Genomic DNA, 15,498 nt, shown 5'->3' with positions numbered 1-15,498 from the left:
TCATTCCCCACCATTAATAAGTAATACTAAGCACCTTCTTTTAGGTTCCAAAATATATAAACGCCACTGTTGGGATATCTTCAAGGCAATAAAATTAGAAAAAGATTGTTCATGTTCCGTAAGTCAAGCATGCAAGACAAGTTTGGCTTTACTAAGTTAATAAGAGTGAGAACTTCCTGCTAAAGCTGTCAGCATGATAAACAGACCTTCACAACAGAAGCAAAATTGTCATCCAGGATGATGATATCTGAACTTTCTTTGGCAACTTCTGTTCCTTGAATACAAGAAAGTTTAACGAGCAAATAAAAGAGTAGAACGCAAGAGAAAGACTTCATCTCTCAATGGTTCAGCAAGTAACCATATAGCAATAGAAGGAAAATCCTCTCGGGCAGAAGGGACAGTGAACAGGATAAAACAATTCAACAAGAGAATACATAACTAACATGCAAGCAAGTCAATACTCCAATACTTTGAAAGTAGCTCATACTAACACCACCTGCAACTGCAACTTATCGCGGAGAGATCCAAAGACAGTAGAAGTAGGTACCATCTTGATTCACATGGTTTCTACTCACAATCTCATATGCTTTCATTTAGAAGAAGAAATGTACAACAGTGATGCACTAGAATTGTCCAAAAGGTAAGTAATAGAGATAGGAAGATTTAAAATGGAAAATGTGGTAGGACTTTGTGTAGATTTAAATTGCCAAACTTTGGTACAGACTATTGATATTCTAAATTGGGCGTGCAGCACACTTCAGAATCTTGATTGAGTTGACATAAAATAACAGAAATATATAACATAAAAAAGATGTCATGATGTTTAGCTTCTCATAGTGAACCATCATAACAGATATAATATGTGTTCCAGGCTTAACCATATAGCATAAGGAAAAGAACCTAAAAGGCAAAAACATAGTTAGAAGATACAGTAGAGGTAATACTAAAAGATTATTTCACTTACCTACTGGTTCTGGAATACTTAAAACTTTTCGCAAGCCATCAATCCCAGCCATAGTTTAAGAAGCAAGACCCAGGTACGGGTTTGCACATGCATCAAATGCTTTAATTTCAAACTGGCTTACAAGATCATCTACAACTCCAGGAGGGCTAGCAGTTCTCAATTGTGCCTCTGTATTTTCTTTCCTACAGCAGAGGTAAGCTGCATTTCGCGTCTTAGGTAGCATTTGCTCATAAATAAGAGCATAGCAACACGAATCAAATATGATTATCACTTTTAAATATGCCTTCAAACCAAATATGAATACCATTTTTAAACATACTTATACATCAAATAAATAAAATAAACACTACTTAGTTATGCAATACTATTACCTTCAGATAAAGCAACATATTAAACAAATTTTCTATTCAAACATGTATGTATCTGCTGCTAGTTAGTAGCAACATTTGTCTCTACTACATCATCAATTATATGATCCGTAGCTAGTTGTACATACTCATCACCATCACCAAAAAACTGTTCGAGTTCTTGCTCTTGGTATGGTTCATTCTCATATACTTCATCTTCCACTACTTCTTCTCCCATATCATACAGATCTCTTGGCTTTAGATGCATAGCAACACTCCACCCTTTATTGACAACATCATCCACATAGTACACCATTTGTGCTTGAGATGCTTCGATGTAAGGCTCATGTTCTTCACGTTCACCGGTATGAATCAATCTATCAAAATTAACACAATTTAAGTTCCAACGATCCTTTTTATACCCTCTATCTCGAGCAGTATCGGCCCATCTACATTTGAAAAGAACAACCTTGAATCGACCATAATAATTAATCTCAAGAATATCTTCTAACTTCCCATAATATGGTAACTCTGCTTGCCTTAAATTTCCGTCAATACTACTTGCAACACATGATGTTTTAGAGGTTAAAAAAACTCCACTATTCTGTGTTCTCAGACCTTCTTCTCGAGCCAAAGTTCGAAATTTGGACCCATTGATGTTATATGCAGTAAAACTTCTTGCAACTACTGATGGACCTCGTGCAAGAAACTTTAGATCAATAAACATTGTATCTATTGTGTCTGGATTTATAATCTAAATCAAAAAAATATTGTCTTAGTGAAGTTAGTTCATTCAAACCAAATGTAAACAATAACTAATGATTACTTACTCACCCGCTTTTGGAATCAATCAACAAACTCTTTATTAACTCTCCTCTCTATCTCTGTAGGTGAAGGTCTTCTTCTTGAACTCCTCCTTATGTACTGTCTAAATTCGCTATATGAAATAACTACATTAATGTTAAAGAACAAGACTAGCCGGATCAAACATTACAATGATAAAGAATGTAAAGATTATATGAGTTACTCACTCCACAAATGGCATGACTATTGCACAATTCAGAAGCACATATCGATGAGCTTGTAGTTTCTGCATATCAGTTAAAGGGAATGTAATCGAAGGTGATGCAGGTTTACCAAATTGAAGAAATATAGAGGATGTTCCAGAAGGCTCAGTGACATTTGGTTCATCACGAACACGCCTAGGTCTATTGAATCTTGTCTCAATATCCTCAATATATCGAGAACAAAAGGTAAGAGACTCTTCAGCTAAATAACCCTCAGCTATAGAACCCTCTGGTTGTGCTTTATTCCGTACAAAGGACTTAAAATGGCCTAATTCCCTACAAAAATAATAGGCCATAAGTGTACAAACTATTTCAAGAGACCAGAATATAAGTATCTTCAAATTAGAAATTACAATGTTTTACCTCTCAACGGGATACATGTTTCGATGATGTACTGGACCTCCGAGTTTTGCTTCCCCTACTAGATGGACAGACAAATGAACCATTAATGTAAAGAATGCTGGAGGAAATAGTATCTCTAGGTGGCAAAGTGTGCTTTCAATGCGCTCTTGGAGCTTATCAAGCTCCGAAACATTCAAGGTTTTGCTAGAAAGGGCTCTGAAAAATGAGCAGAAGTCCACCAAAAGTGCAACTACATGGTCGGGCAACACATTGCGGATCGCCAATGGTAGCAATTGCTCTAAAATAATATGGCAATCATGACTTTTCAACCCAAAAATCTTTTTTTGTACCAAATCAACACAGCTAGAAATGTTACTTGAGTAGCCATCTGGTACTTTAATATTCTTCAAAGTTGTAATGAACAACTTTTTAGTGTCCAGCTTCTTTTTGTTATCAGTCATAAGTGAAAACACAGCAAGGTGATATTTCCCACTATCATCCGGCCAAAGATCACGCCTTATGCCCATTTCTCTTAGATCCTTTCGGGCATTAATATTATCTTTTGATTTTGATTTATCATGGAGCAACGTATATATGATATTATCACATATATATTTTTTCGATATGCATAAAGTCTAGATTATGACGCAACAAGTTAGATTTCCAATAAGGAAGTTCAAAGAATATACTTCTCTTGTTCCATTGCTTAGTTGCTCGTCTAGATCTTTTCCCTGTACAATTCAACCCTGCTCCTCTACCTTCTTCGATTTGTCTCAAAATGGCAGACCCTGATAATTTTAATGGTGGATTCCGCTCCTCTGTACTTCCATTAAAGCGTACTCGATTTAACCTAAACCTGTGATTTCTTCTCAGAAAACGTCGATGACCCATAAAGCACCACTTTTTACTATGACGAAGACGACAAGGTTCTGTGTCAAAGTTACAAGTTGGGCAGGCAAAACCAGTATGAGTGTTCCAGCCAGATAGGGTACCTAATCCCGGAAAGTCACTGATTGTCCACATAAGAGCTGCATGCATTCTAAAACTTTCATTCAATGATGAGTCAAACGTTTCAACTCCATCATTCCATAACTCACGTAATTCCTTAACGAGGGGTTGTAAGTACACGTCTATATTATTTCCAGGCATGTGCTTGCCTGGAATAATCATTGATAAGATGAAGGAGGTGTGCTTCATACACATCCAAGGAGGAATATTATATGGAATCAAGAAGACTGGCCAAATACTATAGGTAGTACTCATTGTTCCAAAAGGATTGAAACCATCACTAGCAAGGCCCAAGCGAACGTTTCGAGGATCCGAAGCAAATCCAGAATGAGTCTGATCAAATGTCTTCCATGCTTCACCATCCCTTGGATGCTCATCAATCCATCAGCATTATTGCCTTAAGCATGCCATCTCATATGTTCTGCAGTCTTACCACACATAAATAATCGTTGCAACCTTGGTTTCAGTGGAAAATAACGCAAAACCTTTGCAGCTTGCTTTTTTTCTTGTTAGGATTCCATTTAGATGTACCACAATGCTTACATGCTTCCATTTTTGAATCGCCTTTCCAGTATAGCATACAATTATTTGGACATGCAGGTATCTTGATGTAGTCAAGGCCAAGTTTGCTAATGGTTTTTTTGGCCTCATAAAAGGAAGGCGGCAACTTTGTATATTCAAATGCATCTCTCAACAAATCTAGTATCATAGTCATAGCCTTGTCACTTAATCCACAATAGACCTTTATATGATACAATTTTATTAAAAACTCTAGCTTTGTATACTTGCTCCCTTCATGCAGTGTCTCACTTCCATCTTTGAGAAAATCATGAAAGTCGCCAGTATCCTCCCTATGCGCCTCATTTGATATTTCATTTGAGTCCAATGGTTGAGATATCCCTCCATCAGCCGCTTGGTGCCTATCGTACCCAAATGCATCATTAAGCATTGTTTCTATTAGATTTTCTGGGTGAAACATCTCTTGCATAACGTCTCTATCTCCAGAAGGCGCTACTACCTGTTTCTCACCGTGAAGATTCCAAATAACATAATTTTGAGGGAATGACTTGCAAATCAAATGATCCTGCACTATCTCTCTAGTGTGCCACTTGCCAAAGCCACATTTAGGACATGGGCATCTAATTGTATCTTCCACGGCCGCATTCTTAAACGCAAAATCAAGAAATTTATCCAAACCAAGCCAGTATTCGTTTGTGTTCCGTGGCTTTTCAATCCATGATTTATCCATTAAAGAATGATAAATAAATTAACATGAACCCTTTTAGAATATACCTCCAAAAGCAATCCTCCAGTCCACAGGTACCTTCAGATTTGACTATCCTTCCAATCTACTCCAACAATTTCAAATGTTCTTTCAAACAAAGTTAATTCCAGAAACTGACAAAGGACAGAAAGAACCAATGAAGAATTCCCACAAAGGACTCCTTATGTATCAGTTTGTTCATATAGCAAAGGATAACAAGCAGTAGAAAAAAGAGGGTCAGAACTACAAACGAAGAAAACCTAATAATTTCGATATTTCCCTGCCGCTTTCCTTGCTTAAAATAAACCGTAGGATTTTTCTTTCATGTAAACTTTTAGAAATGAAAAAATAACGTTTAGGGTTAAGAAATAATAACTTTGGGGCACTAAATAGCTTGTGCTCTATTCATTTATTTTAATTCTTACTAATTTTAGGAGTCTATATAATTAATTATAAAATTAAAATTAAATAATAGATTTAAATTATAACATAAAATTTTAAAAAAATATAAGCTCTTGAAAATAATTACTATTGATATATTTAGCAAGATCATAGGAAGAATCTTGTCAAATATCTCTAACAAATGAATGATTAAAGTTTTATTCATCTATATGAAGATTGAGAATAACTCAAAATAATGAGTCAAAGTATCACATATTTACTAATTGGGAACATCAAAAAATGAGTATCATTGGAATAACCAAAATTTACATCTCTTAGGAACATCTAACATTTTTTTCATATTTTAGTTATATGTCTCTCAAAATTATCAAACTTTTATTATTTTGCTATTTGAAAGCAATTTTATATTTACTCATGAGGAGTAATATTTCGAATTACATTATTGATGGAGTTTATTGATTATTAATTTTTAGAGAGGTAAACCGTGCAATTTGATAATATTTTTAAAAAATATTATGTTCTTTTAATCGTTTGAAAGATAAAATGTTAAAGTTGAAGTTTATCTCATAGTAACTTTAATTGATAAGATTTTTAAATTTGAATTTGAATACTATCTAAATATTTAACAATATGTAAGCAAGTAGGAGCTATCAAGGGGGCACCAGGACATTGCAATCACACCTGAATGGAAAATTAAGTGCATATAAATATTGTTGGAATGTACTTCATAGATAAACTAAAACTGTATTTTTTCCTTTAAGATCAAATTATCTTATAACAGAATTTTTGAGGTATGTCACACCAATATGCTGCCGTTATTGGTTGCTTAAGGACTTTGAATATAAGATCCAATGAACCATCTTCTGGTATGATGTTGAAGCAAGTTCAGCTTCAAGTATCAATTTAACAGCATCTCTAAATGCAGTTGTTGACATATTGAGTGTCTGATCAATCTGGTGATATCCATGGATATATCTACTGGAGATTTAACATTGCGGTTAACCTAGAAAGTTCAGATAACACACGCATGTTAGGTACACGGTTTGAACACAAAAGCATTAGTGATAATTTCTTATGTGACACAATAGGGAGAAAACAACAGTGAGAGCAGATTGAAAGCTCATATAACATTAGGTAAAAACAAAATGGACTGCATATTGAAGTGATTAGATGAAACTTTCACAACGCCCTGTGAGGCTGAAAGATACAGAAAATTAAAGTTCCTACCCTTTAGCTCATAATCTTGGTTAGCTCATAACCAAATTAACTAGCAATGAAAGGCATGAAATATATAGAGCAACTGGGAGGTTCATTGTGCGGCAACAGATTAAGGTATAATAACATGCTATCTGACTCACTGTACAGACAAAAATATTGATTTAACACAAGGATCAAAAGAAACCATTTCAGATTAGCAAGGGGAACACTAGAAGAAAATAGCATGTGTGTCGAGGATTAATATTGCTAGTACCTTTTCTGCTGCAACCACAGCCATAAGGCGTCCAAGGATCTCTTGGTCAAATAATCTTGCAAATCGGACCAGGGCACATATACTTTGAATCAAACGCTCAATATACCTATCATCTGATGCATTTAGCTCCAAAACGGCCTCTTTATAGTTTGGTCCTAAAAGCTCATGAGCAAGAGCCAATATACTAGTGTTTTTCCGGTACCAGGAGGACCCTGCAGAAAGTTTTATATAGAACTGAATATCCCTTTGCCAATTCAATGTGACACTAAAGGGACAAACATTTCAGAGTCTGGAAGTCCTAAATTAGATATGCATTTGAGTAAAAATGGTCAACTTCCAGAAAAACTACTTTGTTTTTATACATTCTCATCAATCAATACATTAAAACTCAATGTTACTCAAGGATACAACTCAGGAATCATAAAAAGATGGTATGTGAAACCAAAAGTCCATTTTTCCAAAAATAGAGTACGCACAAGAGGTAAAAGAATCAGTATCCAACATCTGGTATAACCTAACACAAAAGACCATAATTCTTTGCAAATATGTGTACATATAACTTCGAAATCCCAAGTACTATTGAGCAAGGACCATCAAGATCTACACAAGAAAAGGAATAAGGAATGCTTCATATTTAGGACTTATTGACCTCAAGAGAATAAAATTGAGGTTGCAGTAGCAGAACTATAATCCAGAAAAAGTCAAACACATTGTGTGGAGCTTTTGGGCCATGTATAAACTTCAATGGCCACTGAAACACTAAATTTCCCACTGACAATTTCTTATAGCATGACCTGCCGGAAAAAAGCCTCCTTTCCCAACAGGCTCCCAAGCAATAAACTCCTTTCAACAGTTTTGCAACACTGTTGATATCTCAATCAGAACAACTTTGTTTGAGGATTAAACTCTAATTGTAACCAGATTTACATTGTAGAATAGTGACTTGCAGTAAGAGCAACGATCTCAGGATTCTGCTTCTTAGAGGGATGTGCGCAAACAAAGTCAAGCCAAATTTTAATCTTTTCCCAATTTACCACTTTTTATTTGTACTGTTTCTGAGAAATCAGGCCAGTGATTCCTAATGCACTTACAGATCCTACACCATACATGGAACTTACTGATTGTGCACCAGAATGCCAGCTCCCTATACTTCACTTGTACCAGCTTTATCCAATGCTACTGTTCTTCTTTGAATATCTCCATAACCATTTCATTAGTAGAATTTCACTATAGTTCAAGCTTGTAAACAATAGCAGAACCAAAAATTTATACAACGGGATAAAAAAAATCTACAACGTCATAGTTGGAATTTGAACCTAAGGCCTATAGTAATTTTGAACCTCCTTCACAACTACATTTGATTTTTTTTCATAACAGTGCACATATAACAAAAAGAAGATCGTTTTCATTCTTTTATATTGTGTAATTTTTCGATGAAGGAGGTTCGATCCCTTCACTCTACCTAGTATCCATAATAGTAAAAGTCAGAAATTGAAATACTGTACAATAAACTAAGCAATATAAACACAAGTCTAGATAGCAACAAAAACATTAAGCATTAGTTGAAGTAAAATGAACACAAGTCTAGACAACCATTACAAATTTAAATTCCTAGAAAGCAAAAGTAGTCCACAACGAAAATATTAAGCACTAACTAAAGTAATATAAACACAAGTCTAGACAACCACTATAAATTTAAATTCCTAGAAAGCAAACGTAGTGCACAATGAAAGCATTAAGCATTTGATTAGTGATTTGCGTTGTTATCTGCCGATGATCCTCTTACATCAACTGGTGAAGTAAGTTCATTCTCTATATCATTAGGCTGAAACAATAAAAATGATATTTGATGAGAAAGTTATATAGATTAATTCCAAACGAGATCGGGAAACAAGATTGAATCAAATGTAGCCCTTATCCTAAAGCTTCGAATCAAAGCCTTAGCTTCTGCAAGGAGATGGAAATTCCTTGCCACCACCTCCATCTTTAGCAAAGTTAGCAACAAGTTTTACTAGAATTAGATGATACTAAACTGTATATTGTACTAACTTTAGATGATATTGGTCAATGAATCTGGTCAAAAAGACAAAAAGTATCTACTTATTAAAGAAAAATGAAAAACTTTGGATATAAGACATGCTTCTCAATTAAATTAGGAACACACTTATATTTCTGTTGTTAGGCCAATTTGAAAAAGCTAAAAATCAACCAAGAACTGCAGGTTTAACATTGGCGGTTACTAATGTATTGAGTGCATCTGGTAATCGACTTACTTATGTAGCTGTCAACACTACTGGTGCACCGGGTGTTCTAGCTGAAAAACAAACAGATTTAACATATAATGTTGTGCAAGATGAGGGTCAAGAAAATAAAGATTTTGCTGCTTTGGGGAGTGCAAATGGGTCATAAGCATTAGCAGTAGTTGAACAACCTAATCACCAATGGCAACGTGCATCTGCACAAGCAGAACATAGGGCTTGGAAAGTTGTAAATCACTCACCTAACAATAGAAATTCTCAAGGTTCTAAAAACCAGACTACAGCATCAATGAACACCATTATTTCAAACTCATTTGATGTATTGGTTGAGGATCATGTTAGTGTTGCGAAGAAGGATGACGAGAATGTGCAACAAATGGTGGATGAGACAACATCAACAACTGGGACATCTAAAAATACTAAAGAATCAGCAGTATGTTCATTATGAGAGCAATATTTAGACATAGTGAATCTCTTCCACAAAAGAGCTTGATCTAATGAACTATGTTTAACAACTTTTGTTGATTTCATATTTTTTATCACATAGAAGTACAATGCTATATATTGAACTGATCAGAAGTTGTAACAGAAGAAATACAAGCTATATTTACTCCTTACCTGTGGTTGAAGAGCAAACAGACCCGCAAATTCTTCTGGAACCGAACCTTCCTTTGATATCACGTAAACCTTCAGCGCATTTAAGGTGCCTTCTAGTTGGGATTCCACACGCATAAGCTTTTGTTGCAAATGGTTATATGTTGCAGATGATTCACTGTAGCTAGATGAAGAAGCACTCGGATCACTAAGTCGTCCTTTGCTATTCCTGAATGTGTTTGAAGGAGCAGCTCCCATACCCATACATCGTACTCTCCCGGAGTGCTCTGCCCCTAACATCGTGCCAATAACATCATTTGGGGAAACTTCACACTCATTAGTATCACATTGAGTCATATTCAATTCAATTTGTTCCTACAAGCAGATAAAATATCAATTAGTAGTACAAGATAGTGAAACTTGAGATGCAAAATGTTATACAAAAATAATAGAAATAATGTTATAAAAATACACCAAAGCTATGCTTACCCCTATAGTCCTTGCCGCATCATTTACAAACGATCAATTGCTTCTCTTATGAGTTTCAATAAATATTTTTCCGCGACTAGGAGTTTTTCCAGTTTCCAAAAACTAAGAAAGACTATTAAAAAGTTATTACAAAACATTTTAATTACAGAAATAGTAAAATTATTAAGTTAATGTGCATACTAGCTCATGTCGTCTTCTCTAGATAGCTTTTGATCCACCAGTATGCGGCATTTTTTGCTTCTTTTGATTTTCTTTATTTCTTCTACAAAGCTCCTATCAACAAAATAAATACAAATTAAAAAAATTCATCTTCATTTAATTATGATGAAACTTGTTAAAATAATTTGAATCTTACCATTGTTGATGATTTTTGACGGTAAGCAACAAAACTAGCCCATTGATCTTTATTTATACCTATTAGTACATTACTTAGAATTTCATTTTTACTTTTGGCTAGGTCAAAATATTCATTCCACAACTTCTGCCTATGTGTAGCCCACTTCTTTGAAAGACTAGCATTGCAGTATCTATATGCAATGGACTCACTTACCCGAAAATCAAATCGAGGCTTCAAACCAAAAATGGAAGTTAGTTTTTTCATGTGTATAAAAATCTAGGTGCAATAAGTACATATGTTTGTATAACACTTGTACCTTCAATATTGTTTCAAAGCAGTCTTCCATGTACTTCTTAGGCATGCACGATGGCCCTGACCACTTCTCAAAACTAATCGGAAACAAATTACAATCAATTGCCAGCGATCCACAATATCCAGCAAGTAATCCTTGCGCTTCACCATATGCTGCGTTGTAGTCATCAAAATTCACAATGATGCGCTCCCCAACAGTCAGGTTGTTAACTTCATTGACCTTGACTCTAATTTGCTTGATAGCATTTTCCGAGTCTTTAACAAGAAAACAAGTTACTCAACCAAAAAGGAACAAAAAAAAAGATTCTCATAAATTGAAGTACAAATACATGTAAGGCATATACCTTTAGCCTCTACTGTCCAATACTTTGTAGATTCACGTCCTGCACGGCGAGATGCTGCACTTGAATTAGAAGGAAGAATTGGAGCTTGTTCTTGTTGCGGGATTTCATGAACATGTGGGAGGGCTTGTACTATTGTTGCGGGCTCTATAGCATGTGATTGGAGTGGAGTTGTTGATTATGAAGAATGTCCATGAGCATCATGTGGTTCACGAGATGATTTTAGTGGATTCCGAAAACGTTTAATCTTTGGCATGGCTGCATATTAATAAGAAAAAGAGAGAGGTGAATCAAATATGAAGAGAGAGTAAACATCAGACAAAAGATGATACAAAAAATTGTCCACAAACTACCCAACAAATCCAATCTAGAGCCCCAAAAGATCTGCTTTTTTAACTCCAAAACAAAACAAAATAATATATACTCTACAAACAGTCAAACCCAAATTATTGGCAAAGAGGAACACAGAAAATCAACGAACTACATAATGTCATGATTTTGGTAAACCTAAGCAGTGAAATAAACTACATATCTGCATCCTAAATATAAAACACAAATGCGTGTCCAGCAATCATATTGATGAAACTAAAATGAACAAACTTAAAAGAATTAAAATACAAAAAGAAAAGAGAGAACTGACCTAATGCTCACCAGGAATTTCATCTCTCCAAGAGGAACTATATGGTGAATATATAGCTCTGAAAATGAAAGTTTCTTACGCAGATAATGGGAGAAGAGGGGTCGAGGAGAAGGTGGGAATATGGAGGGAAACAATGGCGGGAATAAAGAGAAGTTATATGAGTAGTTGAGTTAAAAAACGAGGGAAATTAAAAAGGAAAATAGTAAAGTGGTTTCTTTACTTTTCCTCGGTTTAATTTTCATTATTACAATTACAAGAGAATTCTAAATTTGTTGCAGTACCACGTTTTGAGCTACAGATTTTTCCCATCAAATAATGGTGAAGATCACTTTATCTCAAGGAGCGTGACTTTGACTTCAAATATACTAGCTAGTATATGACACTAAATCGACTTCTAATTATAGCATGATACAAATCCGATTTGAATTTATCTTTAATTGAAGAATTTGATTCCTTGTAAGTATCCACGGTAAAATTTAAATATTATCATTTTATTTAATTTGGAATAATCTCTTTTTAAGAAATAATGTAATTTTCAAGGGTATAAAAATCTATCAATATTTCAGGGATATTTGTGTTGTCCAATATTTTAGCGTAGAACATTCATGCTTTTATAATAACTAGTCTCTATGTACGTGATTTGCACGTATATCCCTTGCTACGATTAAAGGATAAATTGAGAAGAAATTTCTTCCTATAATTTCATATAAAGTACGTTTTTCATGTTCTTACGTCTGAAAGGTGTCACTTTACCCATTCGATTGTTAAGTTATTATCTTATGACAAGGGACTTCTATAGTGAAGGGTTATGTATTGCTAAGTATTTAAGTATTCGTCCTAGTAATAGTTGTTGGTATCATCTTTAGCGAAGTCAAAACTAAAATACATTTTACTTTTATTAGGGAACTTGACAATCAATATCTCATTTAGAACCTGATTCCGTGTTTTGAGGCCTTAAAACCTTATTTTATCTCTTCTCGCTTTGCGTGCGCAATCCAGACGTATTTTCGAAAAGCCTTTATGTGGAAAAATTGATGAAATAATGATTTTTGGCCTAAAAAGTTGATCTTTGTTGACTTCGGTGAACGTTTTGGGTAAACGGACTAGGACCCGTATTTTGACGATTCCGGTAGGTCCGTAGTAAAATATGGGACCTGGACGTATCTGAGGTCCCAAGAAATTGATTAATGTTTGATCTCATTGGTATCGGGCCCGTATTTTGGTTCCGAAGCCCGGTACATGTTTAATATAATATTTAAGTCATGTCTGTAAATGCGCCTTCTTGTGTTGAACACTTGTATGAGTTTATTTGAATATAAATGTGCCTTCTTGTATTTTTCTGTTGATAATTGATATTTTTTCTGTTGGGCCGATCGCCTTGGTAGAAATAGATGCATCTATGGTTCACGCCATTCGATCCTTTGGCAGTGCACAGTTTCTTTTATGTTGGATTGGGCCATCGACCTCGGCATAAGGTGTGCATGATATATATCTATGTGAATTTATTATTGATGACCTGCCTGATACATGGTTTAAATTGTAAAGGATTAACTGGGGTATTAAAATGACATGACTTAGAAATATTTATTTCAACTGTTATATATATTGACCATCATACCTGGCATAATATCATATTATATTATTTGGCCCTAGTAGGTATCAAGTTGACCTCTCGTCTCTACTTCTTCGAGATTAGACGGGATACTTACTAGGTACATAATATTTATGTACTCATGCTACGCTTCTGTACTTAATTGTACATGCTCTGAGGCAGGTTCATCTGGCTATCAGACTGGTGCGCATCCCTGATCATAGTCCGAGACTTTCACAGTGAGCTGCTTTCCCTTCTTGTGCCAATCAGTAGCTGGATGGAGTCTTCCTTACTTTAGACTGTCTATTATGTTTCAGACAGTAGGATAGATATATTATTTTGTATATTCTACTAGTTGCCCACAGCTTGTGACACACACATTAGTAGACGTTTCTTTTGGATTGTATAATTATTATTGAATGCTGCATATTATCACCTGCTTTTACTTGCAAATTAAGAACAATGTTGTAATTATTTTGGGTAAGTAAAATAAGAATTCACTAATACTTCCGCGTTGGCTTGCCTGATAACGGTGTTGGGCGCCATCATGACCTATTATGGAAATGGGTCGTGACAATTCAAAAAGTCCCGAAGAATATGTGTGGAGCTTAGTTATGTGAGCTTACGCTCTAAAGCATCCGAGTGTGCAACCAAAAACACGCATAACGCATCAGACTTCTCTATAACATCATCTCTATATAACAACCATTTACTATAAAAAGTCAAGTTTTTTCGGAATTGATTTTTATGTTATGTTATAATATATGTGTTTATAACAACACCTCACTATAGCAGCCAAAACATATCGGAATAAACGAGGTTGTTATAGAGAGGTTTGACTATAGTTCCTACTTAAATCGTGTGTCAAATTCTCTAATTGACACCATTGATGCTCATGAATTCTTTAACAAAGTTATGATTAAACTTTTATTTGAGAATAACTCAAATAACGAGCCACGTAATTGCATATTTACTATTTGAGAATATCGTGAGTATGAATATCATTAGACTATTTTTTCTAAATTAGATAGTAAAAATTGTATCTTATTGCCGTTGGTCTTCATGTCTTAAATTATCAGGCTTTTATTGTTTTGCTCTTTGAAAGTAATTTTGTATATACATGAACGAGTAATCTTTTAAATTATAGTATTTATGAATTTTCTTGATTAATTACTTGTAGGGAGGTAAAATGTATAACTTGATACATTTTTAAAGAAATTATAATTTTTTAATTGCTTGACAGTTAAGACGTTATAGTTGTATCTCACAGTAACTTTAACACTATTGTATTATTTATACTTGTAAAAACATACAAGATATTTTATTTTTTATGAGTTTATTTTTTTTAATTTCTTAAACTCTAATATACTTTTTTTTTGGTTTATTATGCGTCATTAATAAATTAAACAATTTAAAGGTATCGGGCTTACGCCTTGCCCTGTAGTAAAATAGCTTGCCTCACACCCTCCTTTAAAAATACTATTTGAACATAGAACACCTACTATAATAAAAATAAAGAAAATATGCATGCTAATTCTTGCAATTATTTATATCCCTTTAAATTTTAAATTATCTCAAACAAAATAAAAAAAATCAAATGTTTGTGTAGATAATTACAACACTTGGATGTCTCTCCTGCATCTGTTGTTTATTGGATGTGTAGTCGTTACTTATGAATGCAGATATTATTTATGATTAATCTAAAGCATATTTTTTCGTTTATATTAGACCTCGTCGACCATATTTGTTCAGTGAGATTCACTGAATATCTGATGCATTCAATTCTCTGTATTGTTGTCTTTTTCTTTGGAGACAAGTATCGCTTGTGACGGTGAGACCAAATTGAATCAACGGTCATTTCTTGCTTTTGTTGAGCCACATTTCAACTTTTGTGATGACTCATTTTGCATTATTATTTTGTTACCTAATGTTGTGGTCCAATGTTAGATAAATTTCTTTTTTTTTTTGCACCTAAAGATTCACGATACTCACGGGGTTAGAAATTATATATGTTTCGTATTTATGGGTAGACATTTCGTATAAATCTAGAAATAAGAAACCTAAGAGGAAG

General features: G+C 34.3%; 2 protein-coding genes across 2 annotated transcripts; both read right to left on the bottom strand.

Annotated features, from left to right (window-relative positions):
* Nucleotides 1-3,323: 3,323 nt before the first annotated feature.
* Nucleotides 3,324-4,977, bottom strand: LOC142163375 (uncharacterized). The gene is made up of 2 exons (XM_075220653.1): nt 4,214-4,977; nt 3,324-4,092 (listed from the first exon to the last, which is right to left on the bottom strand). Exons 1-2 carry the CDS (start codon nt 4,975-4,977, stop codon nt 3,324-3,326), a joined length of 1,533 nt encoding a protein of 510 aa, XP_075076754.1.
* Nucleotides 4,978-6,076: 1,099 nt separating this feature from the next.
* On the bottom strand, nt 6,077-12,107 carry LOC142161777 (uncharacterized). The gene is made up of 6 exons (XM_075252702.1): nt 11,837-12,107; nt 11,200-11,454; nt 10,860-11,110; nt 9,742-10,092; nt 6,866-7,077; nt 6,077-6,397 (listed from the first exon to the last, which is right to left on the bottom strand). Exons 3-5 carry the CDS (start codon nt 10,902-10,904, stop codon nt 7,021-7,023), a joined length of 453 nt encoding a protein of 150 aa, XP_075108803.1. The 5' UTR covers nt 10,905-11,110; nt 11,200-11,454; nt 11,837-12,107; the 3' UTR covers nt 6,077-6,397; nt 6,866-7,020.
* Nucleotides 12,108-15,498: the final 3,391 nt, after the last annotated feature.

Source organism: Nicotiana tabacum, chromosome 1 (genome assembly GCF_000715075.1).
Source record: "Nicotiana tabacum cultivar K326 chromosome 1, ASM71507v2, whole genome shotgun sequence".
In the NCBI taxonomy this organism is placed as follows: Eukaryota; Viridiplantae; Streptophyta; class Magnoliopsida; order Solanales; family Solanaceae; genus Nicotiana; species Nicotiana tabacum.
The sequence above is the reverse complement of the archived record's forward strand: the minus strand, read 5'-3'. Positions and strand labels throughout refer to the sequence as shown.

Excerpts from the sequence above, each read along its gene's own strand:
- LOC142163375 (XM_075220653.1), bottom strand. The coding sequence starts at position 4,977 with ATGGATAAATCATGGATTGAAAAGCCACGGAACACAAACGAATACTGG. Across the intron at positions 4,093-4,213 it reads AAAAAAAGCAAGCTGCAAAG|GGATGGTGAAGCATGGAAGA; the intron begins GTTTTGCGTTAT and ends TGAGCATCCAAG.
- LOC142161777 (XM_075252702.1), bottom strand. The coding sequence starts at position 10,904 with ATGCCTAAGAAGTACATGGAAGACTGCTTTGAAACAATATTGAAG. Across the intron at positions 10,093-10,859 it reads GCTTTGAAACAATATTGAAG|GAACAAATTGAATTGAATAT; the intron begins GTACAAGTGTTA and ends ATCTGCTTGTAG. Across the intron at positions 7,078-9,741 it reads TGTTTGCTCTTCAACCACAG|GGTCCTCCTGGTACCGGAAA; the intron begins GTAAGGAGTAAA and ends AACTTTCTGCAG.